The sequence below is a fragment of the Dicentrarchus labrax genome, unplaced genomic scaffold, assembly GCF_905237075.1.
Source record: "Dicentrarchus labrax unplaced genomic scaffold, dlabrax2021, whole genome shotgun sequence".
NCBI classification, from domain to species: domain Eukaryota; kingdom Metazoa; phylum Chordata; class Actinopteri; family Moronidae; genus Dicentrarchus; species Dicentrarchus labrax.
Window position 1 is genome coordinate 14,199,646 of NW_026136704.1, and position 24,427 is coordinate 14,224,072.

Here is a 24,427-nt window from a genome sequence, read left to right on the forward strand (position 1 = left end):
CCCAGATAGAAATCCAGCAGTGACAGTTTCGAGTTAGTTGACTGGACCTGAAGCAGCCATCTAGGAAGAAGAGAGGCAACCCAGGTAGGTGAATTTGTATTTTTGTTATTTTGTCAAATGTGCATGATTGAAATCAGTTCCCTACAGTAAATGACTGTTAGTGGGACTGATGTATGTTAGATGTGTTTTATGTTTGTTCAAGCAGCAATATGTAGAGTGCATCAGCTCAACATATGAGCTTCTCCTTTTGTGTTCATTTTATGGAACTGTGTCTTTGTAGTCTCATAAAGACTGATGCCAGCTGCTTTGCCGCAGAACACGTCAGGACGTAGTTGATTAAAAGTTATCACACTCATAAACAAAACAAAAGAATGATTCTTTTCCATTGATTACTGTAGCATAAACCTATCTGTTGCAGTCTGCTAGTTGTTGTCAGTGATGTAAATAAAGAGGTGGATAAACTATCATCAACTATCAGGATCCTGCTGCAGTTAATCACCATTATAAAAAAGATAAGAAATAGCTTCAGCTAAGCATTGATTTGTTTTCTTTCATTACGCACCCTGTCATCTAAATCTCTACTCAGTTTGATGCCACTTCCAATGAATTTGTCTCATAAACGTTTATGTCGGGCTAAAAATGAAACTGAGAGTGTTTGCCGTCCTCCTCTGCCCTTTGTGGTGTTTTGTAAAATGTTAAAATGAAACTTTTTCATCATCTCACATTTCTCTCTTAGACCTCAAACATCCTTTTTAATCACCACACAGGCTAATTGAACAACTCTTACCTTTTATGCATACTATTATTCATGCTGCTCATTGACCTGACTTCAGTATTTTATTCCACATTACCTGACATAACAGAGACTTGACATGCTTTACCTCCGCAAACCATTTCTGAGGCATAATTTGGGGACCTATTCACCCACCTTTGAAAGCCACTGAGCCGGAGGGAAATTTCTGTTCTAAATGAAAGACCTTTGCACACCATTCAACACAGACATGTTTGGATAGATTGAAAAGAGCCAACAAAGGAAGTCCGCTACTGCTGTGACTCTGCTGTATGATTATGGTGACATGACAACACGCTGTGAAACAGATATAGAAGGTTACTAAGGGATTACTGGAGCTGGGAACATCTTGTTTCCTCATGTAACACCTCGAAATGCGGGGAATGTGTTATTTGACTACGAGTCTTCATGCAGACTCGCATATACATGCTTTACCTTCCTGACCTTGTCTGGTTTGTTGGTGATTGATTGACAGGTCTGAGGTGTAACCATGGGAACAAGGATGGAGGTGGCACAGCTTGAGAGCAGGATGAACACAGAGGACTATAGAAAGCTACAGGATCTTTTCCTGGTGAGTGTTTGTCTGTTTTTTTTAGTCAGTTTAATAATCACTCATATTACAACACCTTTAATCCACATGGGGAACGTCAAGAAGAGTGTTGGAATGTAAACTATATCTCTTTGTTTAACAGCGTCCCATAGCGCCACACTTCTAGGTCTCATAAGAAATGTGCAGACACTGTGCAATGTTCCCCTGTTGATCTTGATACAGGACCCCTCCTCTGGAGCATCTCGCTCCTTGTCCAGAACCGAATTTATCCATCTGGCTTGGTCATCAGTTGGCCATGGCTCCAAGGAGGAATACGGCCTCCTGTTTGACAGCGTGGTTGTCACTCAGGAGCACCGTGGCCTCCTTCTGGACATCGAAGCTGTGAAGGAAGAAGGACGTGTTGACTGGCCAGGCCTGTGTTCCTTTCTGCTACTGGAGCTTTCTGATAAAGTAAAGAACACCAGAACCAGTAGTGTGCCTTGCTGGAAGCCACCGCGCACTTTGACCTGTCCACACCGAGACCCAGTTAAAAAGGTGAAAGAACCAGTGAGCTCTTCAGAGAAAGAGAGTTTGTTATGAGGGTTAGAACATGTTTCCCATTCTAAACGTGAGCTATTGCAGCATGTTATCTGAAAAACATTTTGACATTGACTGACTGGAGAATCCAAAACTGTGCTGACTGGATGGAATTCCGCATTATTAAACATTGTGCGAAGGAGAAGTTCGAAAGTATTAGGGTCTTGCTCATCAAAATGGCACACCTCTTTTGAGATAAATGGCTCTGGACTCTTTTAAGTTTAACATCTATCAATTAATATGTAAATGAAGCAGCCGGTATAAAGTGCCTGCTGCTGTGGTTAAAGTGATGGCTCACCACTTTAATCTTTCAATCCTGAGAATGTCAAAATGTCAGTATGTTGTGTAAGTTGTTTTCCAAATGGCTGGAAGGTTTTGACCCCTTCAGCTTAGATCAGTCTTAAAAAGGCAGACAGACTAATGTCACTCAGAAGACTCTAATTTCTGTCTGGAAAACACTGTTCAGTAAAGTGTGGCATGACATAAGCAGTGTAGACAAGATAGAAAATGTGTTGCACTAGCTGCACTAATCCATATTTTTATATAGAAAATGGGGTCACACGACAGTGCGGTTGCAGTGCATCTTTTAGTTGATTGTTTTGTTTTTTTTGGCCCACTACTTTTGTGTTTTGGTTCAGTCTCTGCAGTAATAACGCTGCCTTCCCAGCACCAAACACTGACAAAGTGAACATAGAAGAGTTCCTAGCATCTAAAGTGCCACATACTTCCCTCAGGAGTTGGTAGGGACCAAAACAGAACTGAAAGTAGAGTGAATATTGGACTATATTAAAAACAGTTGTGTCCGCTAAAAATGGAAACATTTTGCTAAAATGCCACGACAGCTTTAAAAGGTCATTATACACCGATCAGCCATAACCTTATGACCACTGACTGTGTGGTGAGTTAAGTGAATAACACTGATTATCTGGTTATTATGGGACCTGTCAGTGGGTGGGATATATTTGGCTTTTTCCGAAGAAGCAGGAAAAATGAGCAGCGTGAGGATCTGAGCAACTTTGAAAAGGACCACATTGTGATGGCTAGACGACTGGGTCAGAGCATCTCCAAACCTGCAGCTCTTGTTGGGAGTTCCCGGTCTGAAGTGATCAGTACCTATCAAAGGTGGTCCGAGGATGGCTGATCGGTGTATGTTAATGTAGTGTTCAGAACTTGTTCCTCTGCCCCCAGGGGTTCAAAATATCAATGAAGGCTGCTTTAACCCTGGAGTAATTAAATCATACCATGTTCTGGGTGAATACTCGGTTCTGATTGGCTGCCGGGTGTCCATTAATACCTGCTGTAGGACATCTACTAAATAGTTCCAGTGAAAACTGTTTAATGTTCTAAATTAATGCGATGAAATGAATTGAATGAAAACAAAATCTAGTTAAATATCTTATAAATATATCTCACTACACTGAGTAAAGTCCTCCTGTGGCTCATCCTCTGAACACCACAGGATTGAAACTGGAACACACAAGCCCCTCCACTGCCCCTCTGAACTTACTGATACTTTGTATCTCCAATATTCACATCCCGTCCACTATTCAGCTCACTACTACAGGCTGCAGCCGTCAGTACACATTGCTTATCGTTTTTGAGAATCTGATATTGTATTTGGGGACAATGAAATGGCTGATAGCTAGCTGGTCTTGTTGTTAAACATAGTGTCACATTATATTAACCGTTTGTCAACTGTACGCAGTGCTGCACGTCGGACGGTTCTGTCCTCCAGATCGTCTGTTAATATCTCATAATGGACATTATCCCTTACATAAAGTCCTGATGCAGTAGCTATATCTTGAGTTTTTAAAGCAATATAGAGCAGCTCACGGACTGGCAAAAATGTAAGTGCTCCATTTGGTACATATGTGGGAAAAAAGTCATCAAACCAGTGACTCATGAGCTGTAGATAAATAGGTAATTAGAATAATAAGCGATAAATACATCTGAGAGATCCAACAAAGCCTCCAGTCGGCTGTGGGAAAGTGACCCAGTCTGCAGTAATTAATTACAGTAGTTGTCCTGACCTCTGTTCTATAAATATGAAGAAACCTTTCTTTCATTAAAGATATTCAGTGTCTTTCTCATCAGACACAGTCAGCTGAACCTTTTCTTCTTCAGCCCTCAGTTTTTTTTATTTTGTAGCTTAGCCAATAAAATGGCATCATTCATTAATCCTTTTTGTTTTATTGGTTTCAGCACACAGATGCACGTGCCTTACTCACTTGTACTCACTTGCATCCAACAAGAGGAAGATTTAGTATAATGGAGTTATTCTAGTGTAGTTTTATGGTTGAAGATTAGCAGGAACGGAAAGGAAATACTTTAAAATGAAATGGAGGCTGCAGACTCCATTTTACTAATTAACTTCCCATTAAAATGTTACAAATGCATCACAAAGAGCTTTGAGGCTATTATGAAGGTCAGTTTTAAACTCTATGAAGTAAGTGGAGAGTCTTTCTGTGACTTTGCCCAATCCGTATATTTGTCCAGATTAAGTGTTGTTGTTTTGTAATGTCCTCTGGTCTTCCCAGGTGTTGCACCTGCAGAGTTCAGGTCAGTATCTGACCGTGAGTAAAGGAGGAACTGTGGGGCTGCGGAATGGAGAGGATATGTCCCTTCTGCACACACATCGACTGCAAAACAGTACGGTCACACCCAAAGACCTCTGGGTCACTGACATGGTGCTGCTGCACAATGTACACAAGGTGACTTTCACTTTTAGAACATGGCATGATTAACAATTGATCAGTCAGTCAAATGATTGATTGGTGGCCCGGTTATGTTGCCACCGTCTGGAGTCTTGTAGCATAGTTTACACAACTGAACAAATGTTAATATAGAAATTAATTATTGATATATAGTCTCGGTTATTGGGGCAGATATTGTACTGCACAGAGGTAAACAAGCATTTCACTCAATCAATTAATTATTGATTAGCGATTTTGGTTAATGGCATTGCAGACATGAGACTATTGCATAATGTTCAGAATATAAACATTTATTCTTCAGTAATAACACCATCAAATATTGATGAATGCATGTAATTAGCACTACTTCAATCTACAGATTTTTGCTCATTTTTCCTCTCTCTCAGATAGCAGTGTCTTTCACAAGTAAGGAGGTGTGTTTTTATGACATTCTGTCCAAACAAGACTTCAGCTGCAAGTATAAACTCCAGGTAACAGCTGTAATCCTCTAAAAAGAAAATTTTTTAAATTTTTTCCCCCTAATGTTTTTCTCTTAATCTACACTATATATATGATATAACCTGAGGAAAGTGTAGATATAACATTGTAGACACCACTTCTTATCTTCTCTAGGGTTTGAAGTTTACTCCCTGGTGTCTTGACTACTGGGTGGATCCCTCTCACTCGGAACAGGCCGTCCTCACAATAGGAGACATTGGAGGACAGGTAAATGGAAAGAAGAATAGGAAGAAGAAGGAAGGAGGCAGAACATTATCAGGAGCCTTCATCATTTGCCAATTGCTCCATAACCGTTTGTGTGTCTGTGTGTGCGTCTTATCTCAGGTCAGTGGCTTATATTTTACCTCAGCTCATATCTCTCTGTTTGAGAGACTGAGTCTGAGGACGGACTCAGATTCAGCAGACATCATCTTATGGGATGAGCTGGTCAAAGGCAAGCATCGCTCCTGTTACACTGTGACACATCAAGCACACACGCCAGCCTGGGTAAGAAAAGGTAGGAAACACATGCACACATAACAAAAGTAAAATTTTTAGATGCTGTTATGAGACAGAGACATAGATACAAACCATAGTACAAATGCACACAAACATGTCTTTGTTTACCTCTTTATTGTCCTGTCTCAACCCAGACTTCTACTATTTCACATTGTATGTAAATGAAGGGGCCAGCAAAAAGAGCTTGCAATAGTTCCAACATGCCAACATATCAGAAAAACTGTTATGATCAAATAAACAAATTGCCCTGATTCCAGTCATTTGAAATCACTATTAGCTAACCCCAAATCCTGAAACCGACTGCATACACCTGGGGCCTCAGGTCAAAAATAGTTTTTATTAGTCGGACAGAATGAAAGCAAGGCTACATAATCAGCAGCTCAAATGACAACAAAGAAAACAAAAAACTGACTGCGAGGTGTCAGGGATACCCACACACACACACGCACACACACACGCGCACACACACACACACACACACACACACACACACACACACACACACACCTTTACCTTGACAGCTGGGATGAGAGCCACTGTTTGTGCTTGCTTGCTCACTTTTTCAGTATCACCATAATAACAGCTTATGCAACACCATGGAAATGCTTGGGTGTGTCTCTGTCACTGATGCACACACACTGACACACAGTGAGTCCTTAGTCATCCACTTTATAGTCTTGCATAGCCAGACTTTTGACTATTGGCATAGAGTCATAGGCTGGAGGTCTGGCCTCCTGAGACTCTCCACTTCAGCTCAGCCTGGGTAACAAAGAGGTCGCTTAGTTGTGTCTCGATTGCGTCATTCGTATAGAGCCCCTCTGAAGAGTCACTGGGCTGTTTGATAATGATTCAGCAGAGGCAGCACTCTGAGAGTAGCTTGGCTAAAAGGGGAGATCCCGATTAAAGGGGGGAAACAAGAATAAAAGACATATAAATAAGCACAACAAATGGGAAAACAAAAAAGGGGCAAACAGAGGAGACAATGCCAAAACATTAAAAGCACCGGTTAATTGAAATTCTGCCGGCTGTGTGTGCATGTGAAACAACAAGAGAGAGAGTGTATATTAGGGTTTGCTGTGTGTGTGTGTGTGTGTGTGTGTGTGTGTGTGTGTGTGTGTGTGTGTGTGTGTGTGTGTGTGTGTGTGTGTGTGTGTGTGTGTGTGTGTAGTGTTTTGAGTGTGAGAGAGGAAAGGAGGGAGCTTGTGTGACTGTATATGTGTGTTTGCATACCTCTGGGGTGCTGGTGCTGTTCTTTTGATGTTGCCCACCCTGCAGTATGAGTGGGCTGTGTACCATTAGACATGGCTGGTTATGCAGACCTCCAAACCTTCGGGCTCACGGGCCACCAGAGAGAGGAAGGAGTAGGGGGGAGGGAGAGAAGGGGGTAGAGTGGTGGAACAGAGAGGAAAATTGAGAGGAAATTAGGAGGAAATTGGGATGGACACAGACCCGTAAGGACAAGGAAGGAGTGCTGTGGGAAGTGTGCGTCTGTGTGAGAGAAAAGCATTAACATATCCATATAATGTTATGATCAAAGAAAGGAAAAAGAACATTAAGAATGTACGTCAGCGTGTAGGTAAAATCTCCCAAAATGTGCAGCGATTTGTTGCAGAACAAAAGAGGTTTGCTTTGATGTCGATATAAAGTGACTCTTGCTGTTGCTCTTTAAATTCTTAACTCAGAGCAATAAGTATGACGTTACATACAACACTGGCTAAAGCAGATGTTTTGTATCTGGGTCTGCATCACAAGTAGTTTTGATTTATGATTTGCGTGTGTCAGTGAAAGAGAGAAGGCCTCATTAATCAATGATGAGTCATGCGAGGCTGTCTGAAAATCCACTGATCTTTTAATTCACAGGATGGAGAAAAGATGTGGTGTATGAAATGTAATCAGACATAATTATTTGCCCTAGCTATGCGGCCGATCTTTGACCTACGACTGTCACATGCCATCTCGCAGCCCGCACTTATTTGTGCAGTGTTTGAAAGCTAAGCAGCCTCTAATAGAGACGTGTGGCATCCAATTTAGCTGTTCTCAATCAAATAGTTAATTGAGATAGATGGTGATGCAAGATCCATTACATTTTCTGTAATACCAGTGAGCAAATCAAACCGGCCTAATTCTATGCTGTGCTGAGTGCCTGTGGATTGGTTGGTTTATTATACAGCAGGGTTGCGGTCAATGCACATTTAGCACAGCCATTTCAGAAAGTGGATGTCCTTCAGAGTTCTCACAGTGAAAGCATTTTGGTATCAGCAGGATGAAGTATCTAATTGGAAGAAATGAAATAAAATGAACAGTGTGTCATCATCAAAATATGTTGCAATGTTGTTGTACATTGAATTTGTTGAAGTTAAAACTAATTTATTCCCTCTGCTGGTAACTTTTGCTGCATTATTGCTTCACACAGAGGGGCTGCTTGGAAGCCGATGGCCTTCATTTGTGATTGTTTTCTTGTTTCTTCTCTTAAGATGAGTTTGTACAGAAAAAGTTAAGCTCAAATCTGTGCAGATAAACATTTTATTAAATGAAGTCTATTGTTCTTTCTACATTGCGCCCTCTGCTTTGCTCAATCATTTTGAGGCTCTTTCATTTTGGACTGTAAAGGCCGCAACTGCCAAACTAAAGCCCTTATTGTGTTCTCTACATCTTATGTGTGACAGATTTCTGAATGAGATTTTTAAGTGTTTGTCTCACCATTCTTTGGAAAGCTCTCCCACTTCTCAAGACACCTGGCCTTGACTCTCTGGATGAAAATATTTTTTAAAATTTGTTGTTAAAATTATTATTTAAAACACTGCTTAAGGCTTGTTCAGATCTTGAATATCAAACCGAATTTTTTTGATAGTGAGTGTGATGCGTCCTCTTCTGTGGCCCCTCTGACCTCTGGTGTCTCTCAAGGCTCCATCCTTGGCCCCCTCTTATTAAGTGTATATATGCTGCCAATGGGCTATATCATACATAAACACAAAATTCACAGCCATTGTTATGCAGATGACACACAAATGTATGTCCAATTAAAAACCAGTGTCTTTCATCAGTTATTATGTTAAACGCCCTTCAACAAAATTAAAACAAATGTGAAATCATTCTCTTCGGTCCTCCAAAGGATATGTAGATGTTTCTGCCAAGACACATTGGCTTTCCTGGGATGTCTCAAACCATAGACACAACAAAAACACAATAAAAAGTAGAAAGTAAAGTAATTTGCTGTATGTAATGTAAGTGATCTTTACTTTCAGAAGATATAAGTAAAAATCAGTTGAAGTTCTACTTTTGAAACTAGTCGTCTCTCCAGTCTCTGATGCAGTGCTGATGCATTAAAAAAAAAAAGGATTCACAATTATAATACTACCACAGTAAACAGCAACCTCCCAAAAACAAACCAAAAGCTAATTGAATTGCCTAATTATCTGTTTGTATGCTGTATTCTTAACATCCAGTTTCAAATTAACTTTGAATCATGAGCAGGCTTGTATTTTCTCAGTGTTACTCACTGTTTTCTAGATGTAGTAAAGCTAATTACAGTATCTGTCACACCTAATTTACTTTCACTTTCTGACTCTTTCTTGCTGCAGTACATTACCTGGGTTCACTGGAAGCCTTTGTATCATGCAGCACCAGACCGCAGAGCAGCATGGTGATCAGCTGGAGGGAAAAGGAAAGCAGAACTCTACGAGTCACTTCGTTCTTTACAAAGAGGGGTGTGTGGGACTTGGACCACCACCGTGGACTCAATCTGATAGGTGGGGACCACTGTATACTCTGATGTAAAAGTAATTGTTCATCCTCAACTTGTCCATTTTTATATTAGCCTAAACTTTGTCTTAGAGGTCCTTTCAACCTGTACAACATATGATACTCTAGGGCTGGGGAATAGTTACCTAACATATTCAGTAAAATAACACATTTTAATATCTAAAGAAATCAAACTAAAATATGCTATTTTTCAAATCACTGTCAAAAAAACTTATATTATAGGTATAGATGAATAACACTTATTTCATTCCATCAGCGGTATGTTTTAGGGTCCTGAGTGACATTACTTTAACAAATGCTTTAGCCTCCAGACTGTGGTAGCAGAGCAGAGGGGAGACCCCTTTACAGCACCAGACTGGAGTTGTTGCTAACTTCGGGGCCTAACCTTCCTGTCAAGCTGCTGGTAAACAAAACTCAGGAACTCTGCTCGGCTTTTTTAAGTTGGTCCAGCAATTCTCTTTAATCAATGCAAACCAAATGCCTTATGATAATTTTCTATGCATACACAAAGGCATAAAGAGGCATCAAAACTGTCAATACCTCATTGAACATTGATTGTGGGGGTGGGGGGAGTAAATATAGTTTAAAATCCTAAAATTAAATGCAGTTAGCACTTTTGCTAATTTGGTACATTCTGGTTGGTTGCAGCTACAGCAGGTGTGGATCATCAGGTCTTGCTGTGGAACCCTTATGTGACCTCCGAACCAGTTTGTGTCTTCAGTGGTCATACAAGCCCTGTCACCGCAGTTTGCTTCATGCAGACCAAGCAACAACTCCTCAGCTTCTCTAAAGATAAGGTAGGAGCGTGTGTGTGTAGATCTGTGTGTGTGTGTGTGTGTGTGTGTGTGCAACTCTCTGCTAGGATAATGTAATGATAAAGAGCCCTATCATTGTAATATTAATTGTTATACCTTGCTATAATTACTGCAGAGGAAGCAGGCCGTGGTGCAGATGATTGGTAGCCTGTTTCACACTGTTGCCATTATAAGAGCTAGCATTTCTCACTATTAGGACCACATTTCCTTTAAACCCTTCTTCTTTCTGATGTAAAGAGGATGTTGGTGCTTGTGCTTCTTTTCCTTTTCTTGTGTAAAACTCTGCATGTTTGGCATCGTTTTTTCTGAAGATAATGAATATTTTAGAAGTGATTTATGTTCCATCTGCCTTCTGCTCAAACACCATCTGCCATTGCAAGAAACTCTGAAAGCTTTACCTCACTTCCCTCTGGAAGAGTTCTTGGAACAGCGTCAGTCACACCAACATTCTATAGAGTAACCATTCTTCTTGGTAATTATTGTATCTGTTTTGTAATTATGATGATGTCTTGTGATAATAATTATCCATGTAATGTAGTTATTACATTTTTTTCCCTTTGCATGCATGTGGTGATTTATATAGCTTCTAATCCTGTGTACATTTTCCAGGTTCTATGTCTATGGGATGTATCGAGTCAGCTGTGTGTTCACCGTCTGGCCGGTGTCTTCCCAAAGACGCAGGAGGACACAGACACCCTCCTGCTCCTCCATGAGGAACGTCAGCTCCTCCTGCTTTCCTTCAACAGCCTACTTCTCCTGCTGGAAACCATGAAGGAGGAGAAGAGGACCAGCAGCCACGAACACCCTGTGACCTGTGTGCTGTATAATAGTCTGTTCAGACAGGTATGCAGGTATTTTTTTACTTTTTCCCAGTTTGTTATTCTTTAGACACATATAGCAATAGGCAGACAGTATACAGTAGATGTTGCAAACTGGATGTGTAGTATGGGCTAAATGTATTAACTGAGCAGAAATCTCAGATACTGATGATTTCTACTATAGTTGGAAGTTCACTTTAGACCTTGTTGATTTAGTAGCTGTTCTGGAGCTTTCAATCATATCATATGCTCTACATTCAAATTTCCATTTTCTTTGAGCACTTGATGGACTTTTTGTCCATCGTTCTTATCCATCTGCTGATTAAGATCATGTAATCTGATCAAAAGCTACAGAACAGCCACTAAATGGACCTTGAGTAGTTGAGATTGTTTCGTCAGTTCTACAATAGTTTCTTCAAACAATTAAATGCAAAAGACTTTGTCATTGTAGGCTGTGTTTATCACCTAATATGTTGACTTCATTAAACGTGTGGGAATGCTGTCATGGTATTGTTGGAGCTACAATTAGTTAAGGTATAATTCAGACATTAAAGGGGACCTATTTTGCTTTTTTTCTGTCGACTTCAGCTTATCAAGGATTTGCTTACACGTTATCTACTAAATGCAGAGTGCGGCTGAGCACGGCCATGAAGGGACCCACTCAGTCTGTCTAAATTATCTGCTCAGGGTCAGGACTAACACCAATACTACCCCAGTGCTCTGAGCACCCAGTACAGGGTTACCTAATAAAGATGGCTATGGCGGCACAGTTAGTGGCTAAAGTTGCTAACCACTAACAACAGTAGTAGGCTAAATATAGTAAGGCTATATTTCCAACAGGACTCTGTTTCAGACAACATGAAGGGCCAGAACTAACATACAATAAGGATGTTTTTAAAGAGTTAATCATGGAAAGCTACTCTGGTGGAGTCTCAGAGTGAGAGTATAGAGCTGGAAATAAGCATCATAGGTCCCCTTTAACGAGTCAAATTCAACCGAAGTTTCACAGAGAAATACTGCTTTCTACCTTTTTTCTAAACTTCTATGTCATTATTATGTTTTACTGAAGGTTTTGTTCCCTTAGCCCCACTCCATGACAGACAGCTATCATTAGTTTTCCACACAGTGTAAAAACAGCACACAAATAACAAAATAGTTAATGCATCTAAAATGAAAATCTCTCCTTTCAAAAAGTGCATCCACTTTAGATTTTTTCCCACCCTGCTTTTATTCCCATTCGACGGCTGCATCAGTTGCATATTTTCTTCAGTGGTGGCTTAGCACTGAAATAAAATGTAACGAAGCGTGGAGAATGGTCTGGCTATGTGAGAGTCATTAAAGGATACATCAGTGGAAGCTGCCTTTCTCCCCGCATAAAAAGGATCAAACTCTTTTTGATGATTGATATCCTCTCTCTCTATTTGCAGGTAGTCAGCAGCGACTCTGCCTCCTCTGTGATCTGCTGGCTGGCTGACACAGGCCAAAAGGTCAAGCAGTTCCACCGTTGCCATGGCAACGCCGAGATCTCCACCATGGCCCTGGATGGCACGCAGACACGTCTGTTTACTGCAGGCACTGACGGAGAGGTCAAAGTATGTGTACAGACGCACACACACACACACACACACACACACTCGTTCAGCTGTGAACCATATAGCTGCAGGTCAATTCTCACGGAGATGCAAACTGACGGAAATGCAAAACCGGCTGGGAATAGAGTTTGATGAAAAGATGTGAAGCGGAAAATGAAGTGGCAGACTGTTAGAAATTCTTAGAAAATGTTTTCTAGGAATTTGTAACTACTACTAAAAAATGAAAACTTGTGATTTATCCATTAAATTGACCAAATTAAATAGGAGTGCTGCCATAAACAAACAAAGCTATTAGCTCTGCTACTTGATTTTTTTTTATTCAAGGAAATGTAATATCATTATACAACACAAGGTTGTGTAATGAAATGAAAGTCTGCAGTTCATTCATGCTACTCAGATAGAAAAAGATAATTAAAAACATTTCTTTCCTATAAAAACAGAAAATAAATAAAATAAAATAAACCATATACAGTTATTTAAATACAGTTATTTAAATACATATATACATAACTTATACCATGGTCTGGGTGAATACTCTATTCTGATGGCTGCTGGGTGTCAATTAATTCCTAGTGTAGGACATCTACTAAATAGTTCCAGTGAAACTGTCTGAATTAATGCGATGAAATTGACTGAATGAATCTAGTTAAATATCTCATAAACATATCTCAGTACACTGAGTGCAGTCCTCCAGTGGCTCATCCTCTGAACACCACAGGATTGAGACTGGAACACACAAGCCCCTCCACTGCCACTTACTGCCACTTTGTATGAGCGATCTTCCCACATCCTGTCCACTATTCAGCTCACTGCTTCTGATAACATATATACATATACATACATACTGTATATACATAACATATATGATAACACATATATTTTACCTCAGACCCACTGACACCCACAAAGTGTTCTATGCACACAGTTCTTGACCACAGTAAAGCTGGATTTATACTCAATACATTGGGTTTATGTCTGTCACGCTGTAGATACCGATGAGGACTGGCATGGCACTAAGTTATCGACATAGCGGCAGCCAATTTTCGATCTTGGCGCTAATGTATGGTTGTGCATAAGTGAGATAGTGTGTGTTTGGTTATGCATGTTGTCACCTTGCATAACGAGTTTTTGTCACATTTTTGTGTTTTTGATAAAGGTTGTAGCTTTCTCTGCCTGCACCCTCTCTAATTATGTATGTGAACATGCAAGCATGTGTGTCTTCTATGAGTAGAATTGTGTCTTATGTAGTTTTTTACTTTAGAGTTTCAAATTGGGCTGGAAATTTAAACATATTATGCTCTGTGACTGTATTTGCCCTCCTCATTCAAGCACTGCATAATTACTCCAAGATTGGTGCAATTGTTCTCAACAGATAAAAAAAAAATTAAACAATAATTATAATTATGCATATTTTAATCAATATAATCAACCACATCAGTTCCCTGACCCCATGAGCTCTTGTGAAAATGCAGCCATGTGCATTCTGTGCATGTGCAAGCAGTGTCAGGTATATACACTTACTGTGCCATTTGAAACAACTACACAAGTCATCCTCAGCAGAAGAAGCAGGCACCCCTTGGACCAATTAGTAACAAGATGCATCATCTCTCCAATTTTCATCAACACTGAACCCGTGGTGTAGCAGTTAGGGCCATTCAGAATTTGAAATTTTGACCTTTTAATTACAGCGTTCCCATTGGGCCAATCAGTGTTTCTTTGTTAAATGCCAGAACACAGATCCAAGCTGCTTCATCATGCGAAATGGGACAGAGGGTGTGAAAATATTACCTGGGTTGTCATGTTTAATGGATATACAGTACGATTGTAGCTTGATAGTTTGTACACTTATGTAGGTGGCCAAAAGAATTTCTCATTTCAAAACACAACTTAACTTCACAAGCTGTTGGACTTTCAAAAGTGAATACAGCAGTTACTGTTTCTGTTACCGCTTTCTTTTCTAGACAAGACGATGTTGTGGTGTATGTAGTGCTGTAATGTTCTGCTAAACATCCTAACAAACATTTGAGTTTTCTTTGATTTCATTCATTCATTTGATTCATTTGGTGCTGTGATGGCACAAATTTGATGGTTTTGCTCATATGTGACTCAGATTTGTTTTGTTTCTTGACAATGTGTGAACAGCACAAATCACAAAGAATCTGATCGTTTCAAGTTTATGCAATGCAACCTCAATGTGAACAGTTTTTCCGAGTATCATTTGTGGCGTCTTTTGCAGGTGTGGGACTTCAATGGCCGCTGCCTCCACAGGATGAACGCTGGCCTGGGTCGGGCTGTGGAGATCTCACAGGTCCTGTTGCTGAAGAGGAGTATACTAGCGATGGGCTGGGAAAGGTACTGTAGATGTGCAATTATTATTTTTTAATTACTTACAATGCAATGCTGAAAATGTGTTCAAATCAGGTGTTCTGATGCAGTCACACCCTCATAGACTGTGTATGTTTGCACATTGTGTATGAAAGAGACTGCTGCTGTCAAATAGTCAGAATGAGTGAGTGTGTGTGTGTGTGTGTGTGCGTGTGTGTGCGTGTGTGTGTGTGTGTGTGTGTGTGTGTGTGTGTGTGTGTGTGTGTGTGTGTGTGTGTGTGTGTGTGTGTGTGTGTGTGTGTGTGTGTGTGTTTCTGTGTCCTCTCCTGCGCTCTCTGCCTGCCAACAACTCGGAGCCAGCCAGACATCTGGACTCTAACGAGTATCACTACCTCATATTTGTGTGTGCGCGCGTGTGTGTGTGTGTGTGTGTGTGTGTGTGTGCGCGTGTGCGTGTGTGTGCGTGTTTCGTTGTATACCCACATCACATCTGCTCTTCATCTTCATCATCATCGTTTCACACCCAGTGAGCTGAACTCAGCATCATCAAGTTATACGACACTCTCTCTCTCTCTCTCTCTCTCTCTCTCTCTCTCTCTCTCTCTCTCTCTCTCTCTCTCACGCTCTCTCTTTCTTTCTCTTCTCCACACACATACACATGCACACACACACACATGCACGCACAGTCTTGCTCTCTGGGGTGTCACAGCGGTAAAGAGAACATAGACGACAGATCAGCAGCAATAAAGGAAAATACTGCCTTTATGACTTTCAACACTCATATCATTTCCTCTTTCTTCACATCCACCTAGAGCACAGTTTAATCCATATAATGCTGTGTCGCATGGCATCTAATTCAAAGTCCTATTGCCTTCTGCTGCTCATACCATCTCACACAGGCTGAAATATCCAATTCCCACTGACAGACATATCCCCCAGTTTGAAATCACTGTGCATCGTTTTTTAATTTCATATACAATACCAAAACTGTGAGAAGTTTTCCTTTAACATGGAAAATCTGGAAGTCAGTTTTTAAAATTGCTATTTGCATTTTGTACTGCCATGGCTTCTTCTACTACCACTACTATTATTAATACTTTTCTTCAATCATTTTCATATACTAGCAGGTCTAGACCGTACTCTTGGTACGATCATTTACCCCACAATTGTACATTGCACATTAATTATACTATCCTACTCCTACTATCCTCGCTGTTACTGCTATCACTACTTCTATACTGATATTGTTTCTACTGCTAAGATTACTACTACTACTGCAGCTATTTCAGCTACTGCTATTAATACTTCTATTACTACTACTGTACTATTGATAAACCAGCTAGTATCAGAATTTATTGTAAAAACAAGTCTATGAGATTTGTAACACACCTTTATACTTTTCAATTTTCTCACCGCCACCACCTGTGTTTTCTGTGTCTCTCTGTCTCTGCAGGATGTTAACAGTTTTCCGTCTGCATTCCTTCTCGCAGTCTTTTGTTGAGCCATCAGAATGGAAGGGAGGTGTTCAACATCGCAGTGATGTGCTCTGTGCCACATTTCAGCCTCCTCAGACTCTGGTCACAGGTGTGTGTGTTGTCTGTGCGAGTGTACACGTGATGAACACTTTTGATATTGACACAAAACTAAACAGAGACACTGCCACACAGTGTATTAAGTAATTGAACAGTCATTTGAACAGAAGTGTATCCAATGCCACGAGGGTGCATGTGCACGAGTGCTCCTGTGTTTCTGTGTGTTCTCTTTCCTTTATAATTTACGCTTTCATGACTTAAATTAAGAATGAGGGCTCATGCAGAGGAAGGAGAGATGGAAAGAGGAAAAAAGGCTTGGAAATGAAAATGGATCTTAAAAAAAAAGAAACTTCAGTGAAATGAAAAATAACTGGGAGCAGTTATCTGCTGATTAAAGTAAGTGGTGTTGTTATCAAAGGACTCATGCTCCACACATCTCTCTCTGCTGGAAATAGCTCTGTGTTTTTATGTGTGTCGGTGCACATGTGTAGGCAGAGAAAGGCTTAATATATTTCAGAATTCACAATCAAAAGCACAAAAGTACAACTGTACTGTCTTGTACACCCTTGAGTGTGTACCAGAACTCAAAAGTTTGTGAACACCCCGCATTTTAGAACTTTTGGTTAAATGTCAAATCCACATTATAAATACTGTAAAATTGGATGATATACTGTGTGTACAAAATAGGCGTCAGTGAATTGAAAAAGATCTAATTAGAAACATACAGCAGATCTACCAGACCCCATTGCCTTTCGTTAGTGTGCGCCACACTGCTGAAAGATACAGTGTTTAAGATGCTTTTTGCCGTCTTTTTTCTTCATATATCAGTATTTTACTCCTTAGAGGAACAACAGCTTCCTTTTTCTATACTCTGAGCTGACATTTGCCTCCACCACAGACCGAAACCTTTACATATTAGAGCCTATTAATTGGCAAGTTCTGTCCTAATTAAATTCTTAATTAGGACTGCATTAGAAGCAGGTGAACTGGAAAGGTCAAACAGTATATAACATATGATAAAAAAGATTACAGATACACATACAGTACTGCTAAATGCTAGCGTTCGGCCTAGAGAAACTTATTTTCAGTAAAATGTTAGACTTCTTATTTCACTTATTCCTACTCTTTACCTCTTTCTCCCTCCTTCTCTCTATCTCTAATATAACCATAACTAAGCACCGCCCACAGAGAGCTCGAAGGGACAATTATTCAGGCCGACAAATGTCCTCTTCTGTTTTTGTCTTGTTATTGTTTTTTGTTGTTTTTTGTATTCAGAAGTAGTAGGTTGGACAAACAGGGAAGGGTGTTGTTGTGTCTGTATTTATTACCTCTGTACTATTCCTTTTCCAGTAGTTGTTGCAGAAAACATTTGGTGGGGAAGAAGCAAATAAGATTACACATTGCATAACATTATCCAGAATTACCATCAAAGTGATCAAGCAACTGGTCATTGCATGGACTCACACATCAGTATAGAGTCCTAAAATCACACCAGCACTAGCAGAAACACTGGGTGCCTCTGGCTTTCTCTTCTTCCAGTCACTTTATGTTCCACTTCTCAGTTCATACAATCTTTGGAATTGGTCTCTAAAGTCTGTGCTCATGATTTTACTTTTTTTTTTTTGTTTGTTTTTTATGGTTTTGTGGACCCTTAACCCTGTGGCACTTAATCCCATTTGCCAAGCTGTCACATTGCGCAATTTGAAACTGACAACCCCCATTAACCAGAGAAACAAAGAACGTTCCCATTACATGAATAAATCAACATCCTAACAAAGGATCACCAGAATGACCTGGTCTGTTAAGGTCTTTTTAGATGTGAAGACAGCATACTTTGAAATACCAGCAAGGCGCCTCATCACATTTTTCTGCCTGGGGGATTAAACTGGAAATCTTCCAATCACTGGTCCACTTCTATAACCATCAAACTACAAACACCCTGCACCCAATTTTCTCCAGTACGCTCTTCAGTTTGTAAAGTTGTATCACTTTGGCTCACGTATTGAAAGTTCAGTTTCAGTTTACCAGTCTGTGCGAGCGGCGCGCAGACACAAACTGCAGACCTTTCTCTGGCCTTCTGAGACGCATCAACCCCAGAGATAAGTATAGAGAGCGATAAAGTGAGGGATGGAGGTGGAAAGGTAGATAAGAGTGGGTGTTCTCAAAGCTGGAGGGAGAAATGGTTTGGAAGGAAATGAATAGTTGGAGCTGGAACAAAAGCACAATTCAGGAGCCACTCTGTGAACTTGGAAACTTCTTCTTCAAAAGTTTGCTCCTCAATTTCTTTGTCGGTGTGTTTCGTCTCCTCTCTCTGCCTGCTTCCTCTCTTTTCTCCAGTCTCTAACTGACACTCCCCGTTCACTTCTGTTTATTTTTTACCTCATCTCCCTAGTTAGCCTGCCGCATTTCTTCCCCCGCCCACACACACACACACACACACACACACACACTCGCACAGCTCGATGCTGTACCTCCAATTTAATCCAAATGCCCAATTTAAATTATGTTTATTAGAGCTCTCTCAGTGGGAGTAAGGGGAAATGAGACATAGTACTTTCTGTCTTTCAAGCGTGTGTGTGTGTGTTGTACGGCTGCAGGGGAAGGGGTTTGTATATGCTAAGATAGGATAAAATGATTTATATTGGTGTGTTCATTTGCATAGGTCTCTGAAATGTGACAGTTAGGTTGTATTTTGGGGCTTACACCAAATCAATGAGTGCCTTTGTTAACAGTTGATGCAAGAAACTGACAAAACAAAAGCTTTGATTGAATATTTTGTAGTTCACCAGCAGAGTGTTTGCAAAAAAAAAATCCCTCTTTATCTGTCATTTATTTCTGTCATTCAGCCAGTCGGTTCACAATATTGATGCCTCTTGAGGTCTTGGCAATCTGATGAATGCAAATGATTCACCTCATAAGCAGCATTTTATGTTATAAGCTAGAATGCAGCACTCTACCTGATAATACTTTTGTTGTAGAATCAAACCTGTGACCTTTCAGTGTTTGGAATGATTTTGTGTGGTCAGAGGTACTGGTATATCCAGGTCAACTACTAAAAAATCATAAAATGATGTAATTCATTCATAAATTCCTCCTACGCTTTAATATCCTGTGAGCTGCTCCCTCTTTCTCTGGCCTTTGGGCGAATGTCAGAAAAAAGGACGAATCACATTCACGTCCCGATTTCCTACGTTTCCACACTTATCTTGGCAAAAAGTGGTTATGTGGAGTATTTTCCACATTAACTATTTTTTGCTAATTCTTTCTTCCCCAAATCTGCCGAGCACAAAGACGGCGTCTAAAAGCAATGACGCATTCATTTCAGTTGCCATCATATTTCTTCAGGGTTGCAGTGAGTAATGCTGTTTCACATCAAAGCGAGCGTGTTGCCAAATTATGTGCGAGTGCTGCCAAGCGAAAGCAGTGGTGGCATCATGGCCACCAGTGACAAAAGTCAATTTAAAGTTCTGTTGGACGCACACATGCTCAGGACTGTGTGTTTGTGTGTGTAATTTTTTGTACATGCATCTGTTTGTTTGTGTCTCAAGTTGAATCAAGTTGCGGCAGGAACATTTGGCTGATGTGGGACTGAAGCCTCCTCATCCATATTCAGAGTCTTCGCTAGGTTCCGCTTGGCTTCTCACACACAGACACTGTCAAACACACACACACACACACACACACACACACACACACACACACACACACACAAAAAAAGCAGGGTACATGCACACAGGGGTCCTGTGTACCTCCTTCAGTCATAACCTCCCCCTTTTCACTCCTCCTTTTCCTCGGATCCCTTAATCCTCCATGGCTGAACACCTTCCAAGCGACCGAGGACCAACTCATCTGAACTCTGATGGATGGCCAAAATGTTTTAGAAATGGAAATGAAAGCGTGGAAATCAGCATACTGAGTGACAGCAGTGACATCTTTTTCAAGCAGTGGATGCTTTGATTTATACATACTGTATATTTCGCATTTCTTTGTTGACAAGTTTTGCGGGTTAAAGGGGAAATTCACCAGTTTTACACATCAAAGTTTGTTTACAGGACTTAAGGAACACGGCTGCGTATGTGAAAAAGCTTACATAAAGCCGTTTGTCTTTTGAAGTCTGATAAATGTCCTCAAGTGACTTAACAAATGAAAAAAAAGTTATGAGTTTACCAAACCCAGCTCGCGTCTTATCTCTGAGGCTAGTGGCTCATGGCTATATTAGCTTGCAGGTTTTCTTAAGAAGAAAGTGTGGAATAAGAAACATGACATCTCTTGTCTATTCTTTTGTTCAACTTTCCACTGTCAGTGTGATGATGTTGAAATGAAAAGGAGGTAGGAGTTTGATAGTGTGATCTCGTACATAGTTTCATGTATTTCTACTTGCGTTAATGAACGTGTATCCCAGTGCTTATAGGCCTGTGTGCTGTGGTATTAATGTGTGTTGTCAGAAATGGCCAGATTTTAGCATATTAGAGCACGTTTAAAAGTTAATGAGGGTTATGTTAATCCAGCCCCATTTTAAAGCTCATCATCGTGTAGATGATAGAGATATCTACACTGCCTCACGCCCTTTTTCCATCTCTGTCTTACACACACACACATGGCATGATAAAAGTTGCTTGAAATACAGAAGCTGGCCCTGGGCGGCATGAATAATGCAGGCGACCCACTCTCTCATAAACTTTATACCTCCTATTGCTCACACATACACACCTCCCATAGCTAACACACTCTTCACATATCTCATTAACTCCTGCTGTTCAACTGTCGAGCCACCTGACGAGATTCCTGCCTTATATGATAAACACACGCACACACACTTTCTTATGTATATAATGCAGATTGTTTGAAAAGCACTTTCTCTTGAGGTGAACGTTAAGGTTTGAGTGGTGGAACAGATGGTAGCTGGGGACAGATGTTGAGCTTTATCATCTCTGAAGTGATTTTAGTGTCTGACTTGCATGATTCAGCAGCATGAAGAAAGTAAAAGTGTGTGTGTTGAGACAAAGTTTGTGTAGATTGTTAATATTTCTTTTGAAAATGTGACGTTTTCTGTTGGTTAATATGAAAGCCTGTCAGTTTTTGCAGCCCCTTGTCGGAACAAGAATGCCAAAGAGCAATGTGTTTTAAGAGTTAATCACAAGTCGCTTGCACTTTGTTTCGTCTCCCTTCTGATGTGTGCAGGAAGTTACGATGGAGAGATTATAGTGTGGAACAACAGCACAGAAAAAGCTTTGAGGAAACTGCGGCCACATGCTGAACACAGAGAAGGCAAGAAGCAGCTAGGTCTCACCTTCACACACAGCTGCAAATAAGTCAAACAACACCGTATAATTTTGCCATTTTTAAGTTAATGTTTCTTGCTCTTCTGTTTGTTCCCTCTTTCCTTATTTTTTCTTCTATATCTTTTCACTCTTCTCTGTCTACAACTTTTCCAGGTCATTTCCCCGATTCTCACCTTGGTGCAAATGGCAAAGAAGACTCTGATAACTCCATTGCCATCACTAGATTGTTCTTCATACCAGGGCGCACACCTGCGGCTGCAGCTACAGGTGAAAACTAAACTGCAACTGTGTAATCCTTATCAACCTTAGTTGAGTGTGGCTTATTTGTTAAAATAGGTTCTGTAAGATGTCGGACACGGCATAATGTTCAAGTAACAATGTTAGCTAGCATCGCCTCAGGGGCTGTCCCAAAATGAAGGCAGGGATTACAAAGCAAATTCTTATCCAAATAAATTCTTATCCAAATAAATTCTCTATTACGACTTACCAGTTTTATTATAGCTACGAAAACTTCCCAACTCGGAAACCAAATAGTGATTTGGATTTTTTGTTTTGAGGTCAAAGTCTTTTCAAACACACAGATGGGTGCCAATTCAAAGGAGATTACAACGTAACTCTCCTAGTCTCTGGAGCCCTCTCCAATCTCCCATAGGTGTTCAATTGATTCACATAATTTCATCAAACCATTCAATGTCCTGTCACGTTTCTCCACTCATTCATTCAGGTTTGTCCTTTAATTAGATTCCCATCCGTATATTTTGCCTGGATTGTATATATAGTTTGAGTTGATTTGTGAGAGCCTGCGATTTGAAGAGTTACAGTCTATGCAAACACAGTGAAGTTACTTGAGAGTTGAAATAGTTGCACAATCAAAAGCCTTTTTTAAAGTTCAGATACGCTGCACATACAGCCTTGTTTTTGTTGCTGAAATACACAGCTGTAAATACATGGATGCACACTTGCGCATTACTCTGTGTGTATTATGTTTGCACATTACAAAGACAGTAAGGCTCCGGGTAACTTGTACAGTAGCTACACATCAATGATTGTTTGATGTGTTGAGTTCGCTTCAAGTTTTCCAATTTTAACTACTTTTCATATGCAGCAACTCAAACTCTGAAGTTTACTTTTCTCTCCTTCTTTATTTTAACTTTACCTGTGGTTGCTCAGGTTTTTATTCCAGTTTGATTTATTCTCAGTGTTACTCCGACAGTAGCCTCTGCTTCTGCTCGCTGTAGCTGTTTAGCAGCTTGCTAAAAAAAAAAAAACACATGATCAGCCTCTGGACCCTTGCCTTTATGCCTGCAGCCCAGACTGACTGACTGACTGACTGAGTGAGTGTGTGTGTGTGTGTGTGTGTGTGTGTGTGTGTGTGTGTGTGTGTGTGTGTGTGTGTGTGTGTGTGTGTGTGTGTGTGTGTGTGTGTGTGTGTGTGTGTGTGTGTGTGTTGTTGAGACTGAGCCCTCGTCTGGCAGTACATGTTGTCAACAGAGCAGTGTATCTATCTATGAACTCTATGAACTCATTTTACAGCCAGATGACACCTGGTCAGCTGCCACCTTTTGACTCTGTGTCTATGCATCATCTCTCCTATTGAGAAAAGGCTTTGTTGCAGGGAAGTTTGACATCATTTTGGCTCAGGTGCCGTATGTTTTTGCGAAAGCACAATCTCTGCCTCTGGCTGGAAGACTCGGCCCTTGATGGTCTGTGGGTGGTCAGACCTGCTTCCTTCATTGATACTGTATCAGCTCCTAACATTCAAGTTCCCTGCTGTGCTGTCTAAAATAAGAACATATGTACATCATCAGTGATTGTACAGATAGCAAAGGATTTAAGGATTTTCTGTGGTTCAACACACAGACAAGCATGCGGAAAGGTGTTGCTGATCTTTTTAGGTGTGTTATAACTGTTATTCGCATTCTGCTTTTTCATGTTTTTGCTATTGATGCCATATTTTTGCTTTTAAACTTAAACACAAACTTATATATGTATATTCCTTCATTTCCATCAGGTGGTGCAGACTTAGTGTCTTGTGGAGGATCAGGTGTGGTCAGATTCTGGAACACCGTCCACAGCCATCTGGTAGGACAGTTCACAGCTCACAATGGAGACCTGGGGTCTATTGTTATGACTGTCAGCCCCTGTGGAAAATATCTAGTCACAGCTGATAGGGAGGGAACGCTCAAGGCTTGGGACATACAGGTAGGTGTTTGTAGCACACACATGTATTGTATACAAGCTGCAGTGGACCACACAAATGAACATTGCACTGCATGCCTTCATGACATTTGTGTATACTGTAAGAAGAACAAGAGGCTGAGTGATGGAGATGAACACAGGGCCGCAGCGAGGGACAGAGATCAACAGACAGACTGTAGTAGACAAAGTGTGAAGAGAAAGTGAACCGTGATACTTCCGTTAGATCAGGCATGCTGTTCACTCTGGGAATGACAGTACGGTCTGTCGTTTTGAAGCCCCAGCAGCTTGCTCGAGTACAACCAGACCAGTCAATCATTTAAAAAATCTCCACTGATTAGCATAAGGACACAATGCCCCCATCCTCTGGTAACTGATTCTGAATTTCAAGGATTCAAGGTTATTTTACTGTCATTTACAACACAGGGTTGTGTAATGAAATTCAGATTATAGTTCCCTTTATGCTACTCGTAAAACAA

General features: G+C 40.6%; 1 protein-coding gene across 5 annotated transcripts in view; it reads left to right on the forward strand.

Annotated features, from left to right (window-relative positions):
* Positions 1-24,427, forward strand: part of LOC127361830 (WD repeat-containing protein 49-like) — a 31,547-nt gene that overhangs the window by 750 nt on the left and 6,370 nt on the right. For 2 of the 5 annotated variants that reach the window (XM_051396850.1, XM_051396851.1), the window contains exons 2-17: positions 6-84; positions 1,266-1,361; positions 1,563-1,874; positions 4,454-4,627; positions 5,017-5,100; positions 5,243-5,335; positions 5,453-5,624; positions 9,208-9,375; positions 10,037-10,185; positions 10,813-11,046; positions 12,449-12,613; positions 14,850-14,965; positions 16,392-16,522; positions 21,652-21,753; positions 21,906-22,019; positions 23,764-23,954. In XM_051396850.1, the coding sequence (XP_051252810.1) occupies positions 1,281-1,361; positions 1,563-1,874; positions 4,454-4,627; positions 5,017-5,100; positions 5,243-5,335; positions 5,453-5,624; positions 9,208-9,375; positions 10,037-10,185; positions 10,813-11,046; positions 12,449-12,613; positions 14,850-14,965; positions 16,392-16,522; positions 21,652-21,753; positions 21,906-22,019; positions 23,764-23,954 (2,286 nt within the window). In that variant the 5' untranslated portion in view covers positions 6-84; positions 1,266-1,280. Of the gene's footprint in view, positions 1-5; positions 89-1,265; positions 1,362-1,562; positions 1,875-4,453; positions 4,628-5,016; positions 5,101-5,242; positions 5,336-5,452; positions 5,625-9,207; positions 9,376-10,036; positions 10,186-10,812; positions 11,047-12,448; positions 12,614-14,849; positions 14,966-16,391; positions 16,523-21,651; positions 21,754-21,905; positions 22,020-23,763; positions 23,955-24,427 lie in introns of all 5 variants that reach the window. The other 3 variants (XM_051396852.1, XM_051396854.1, XM_051396855.1) reach the window with 3 other exon arrangements.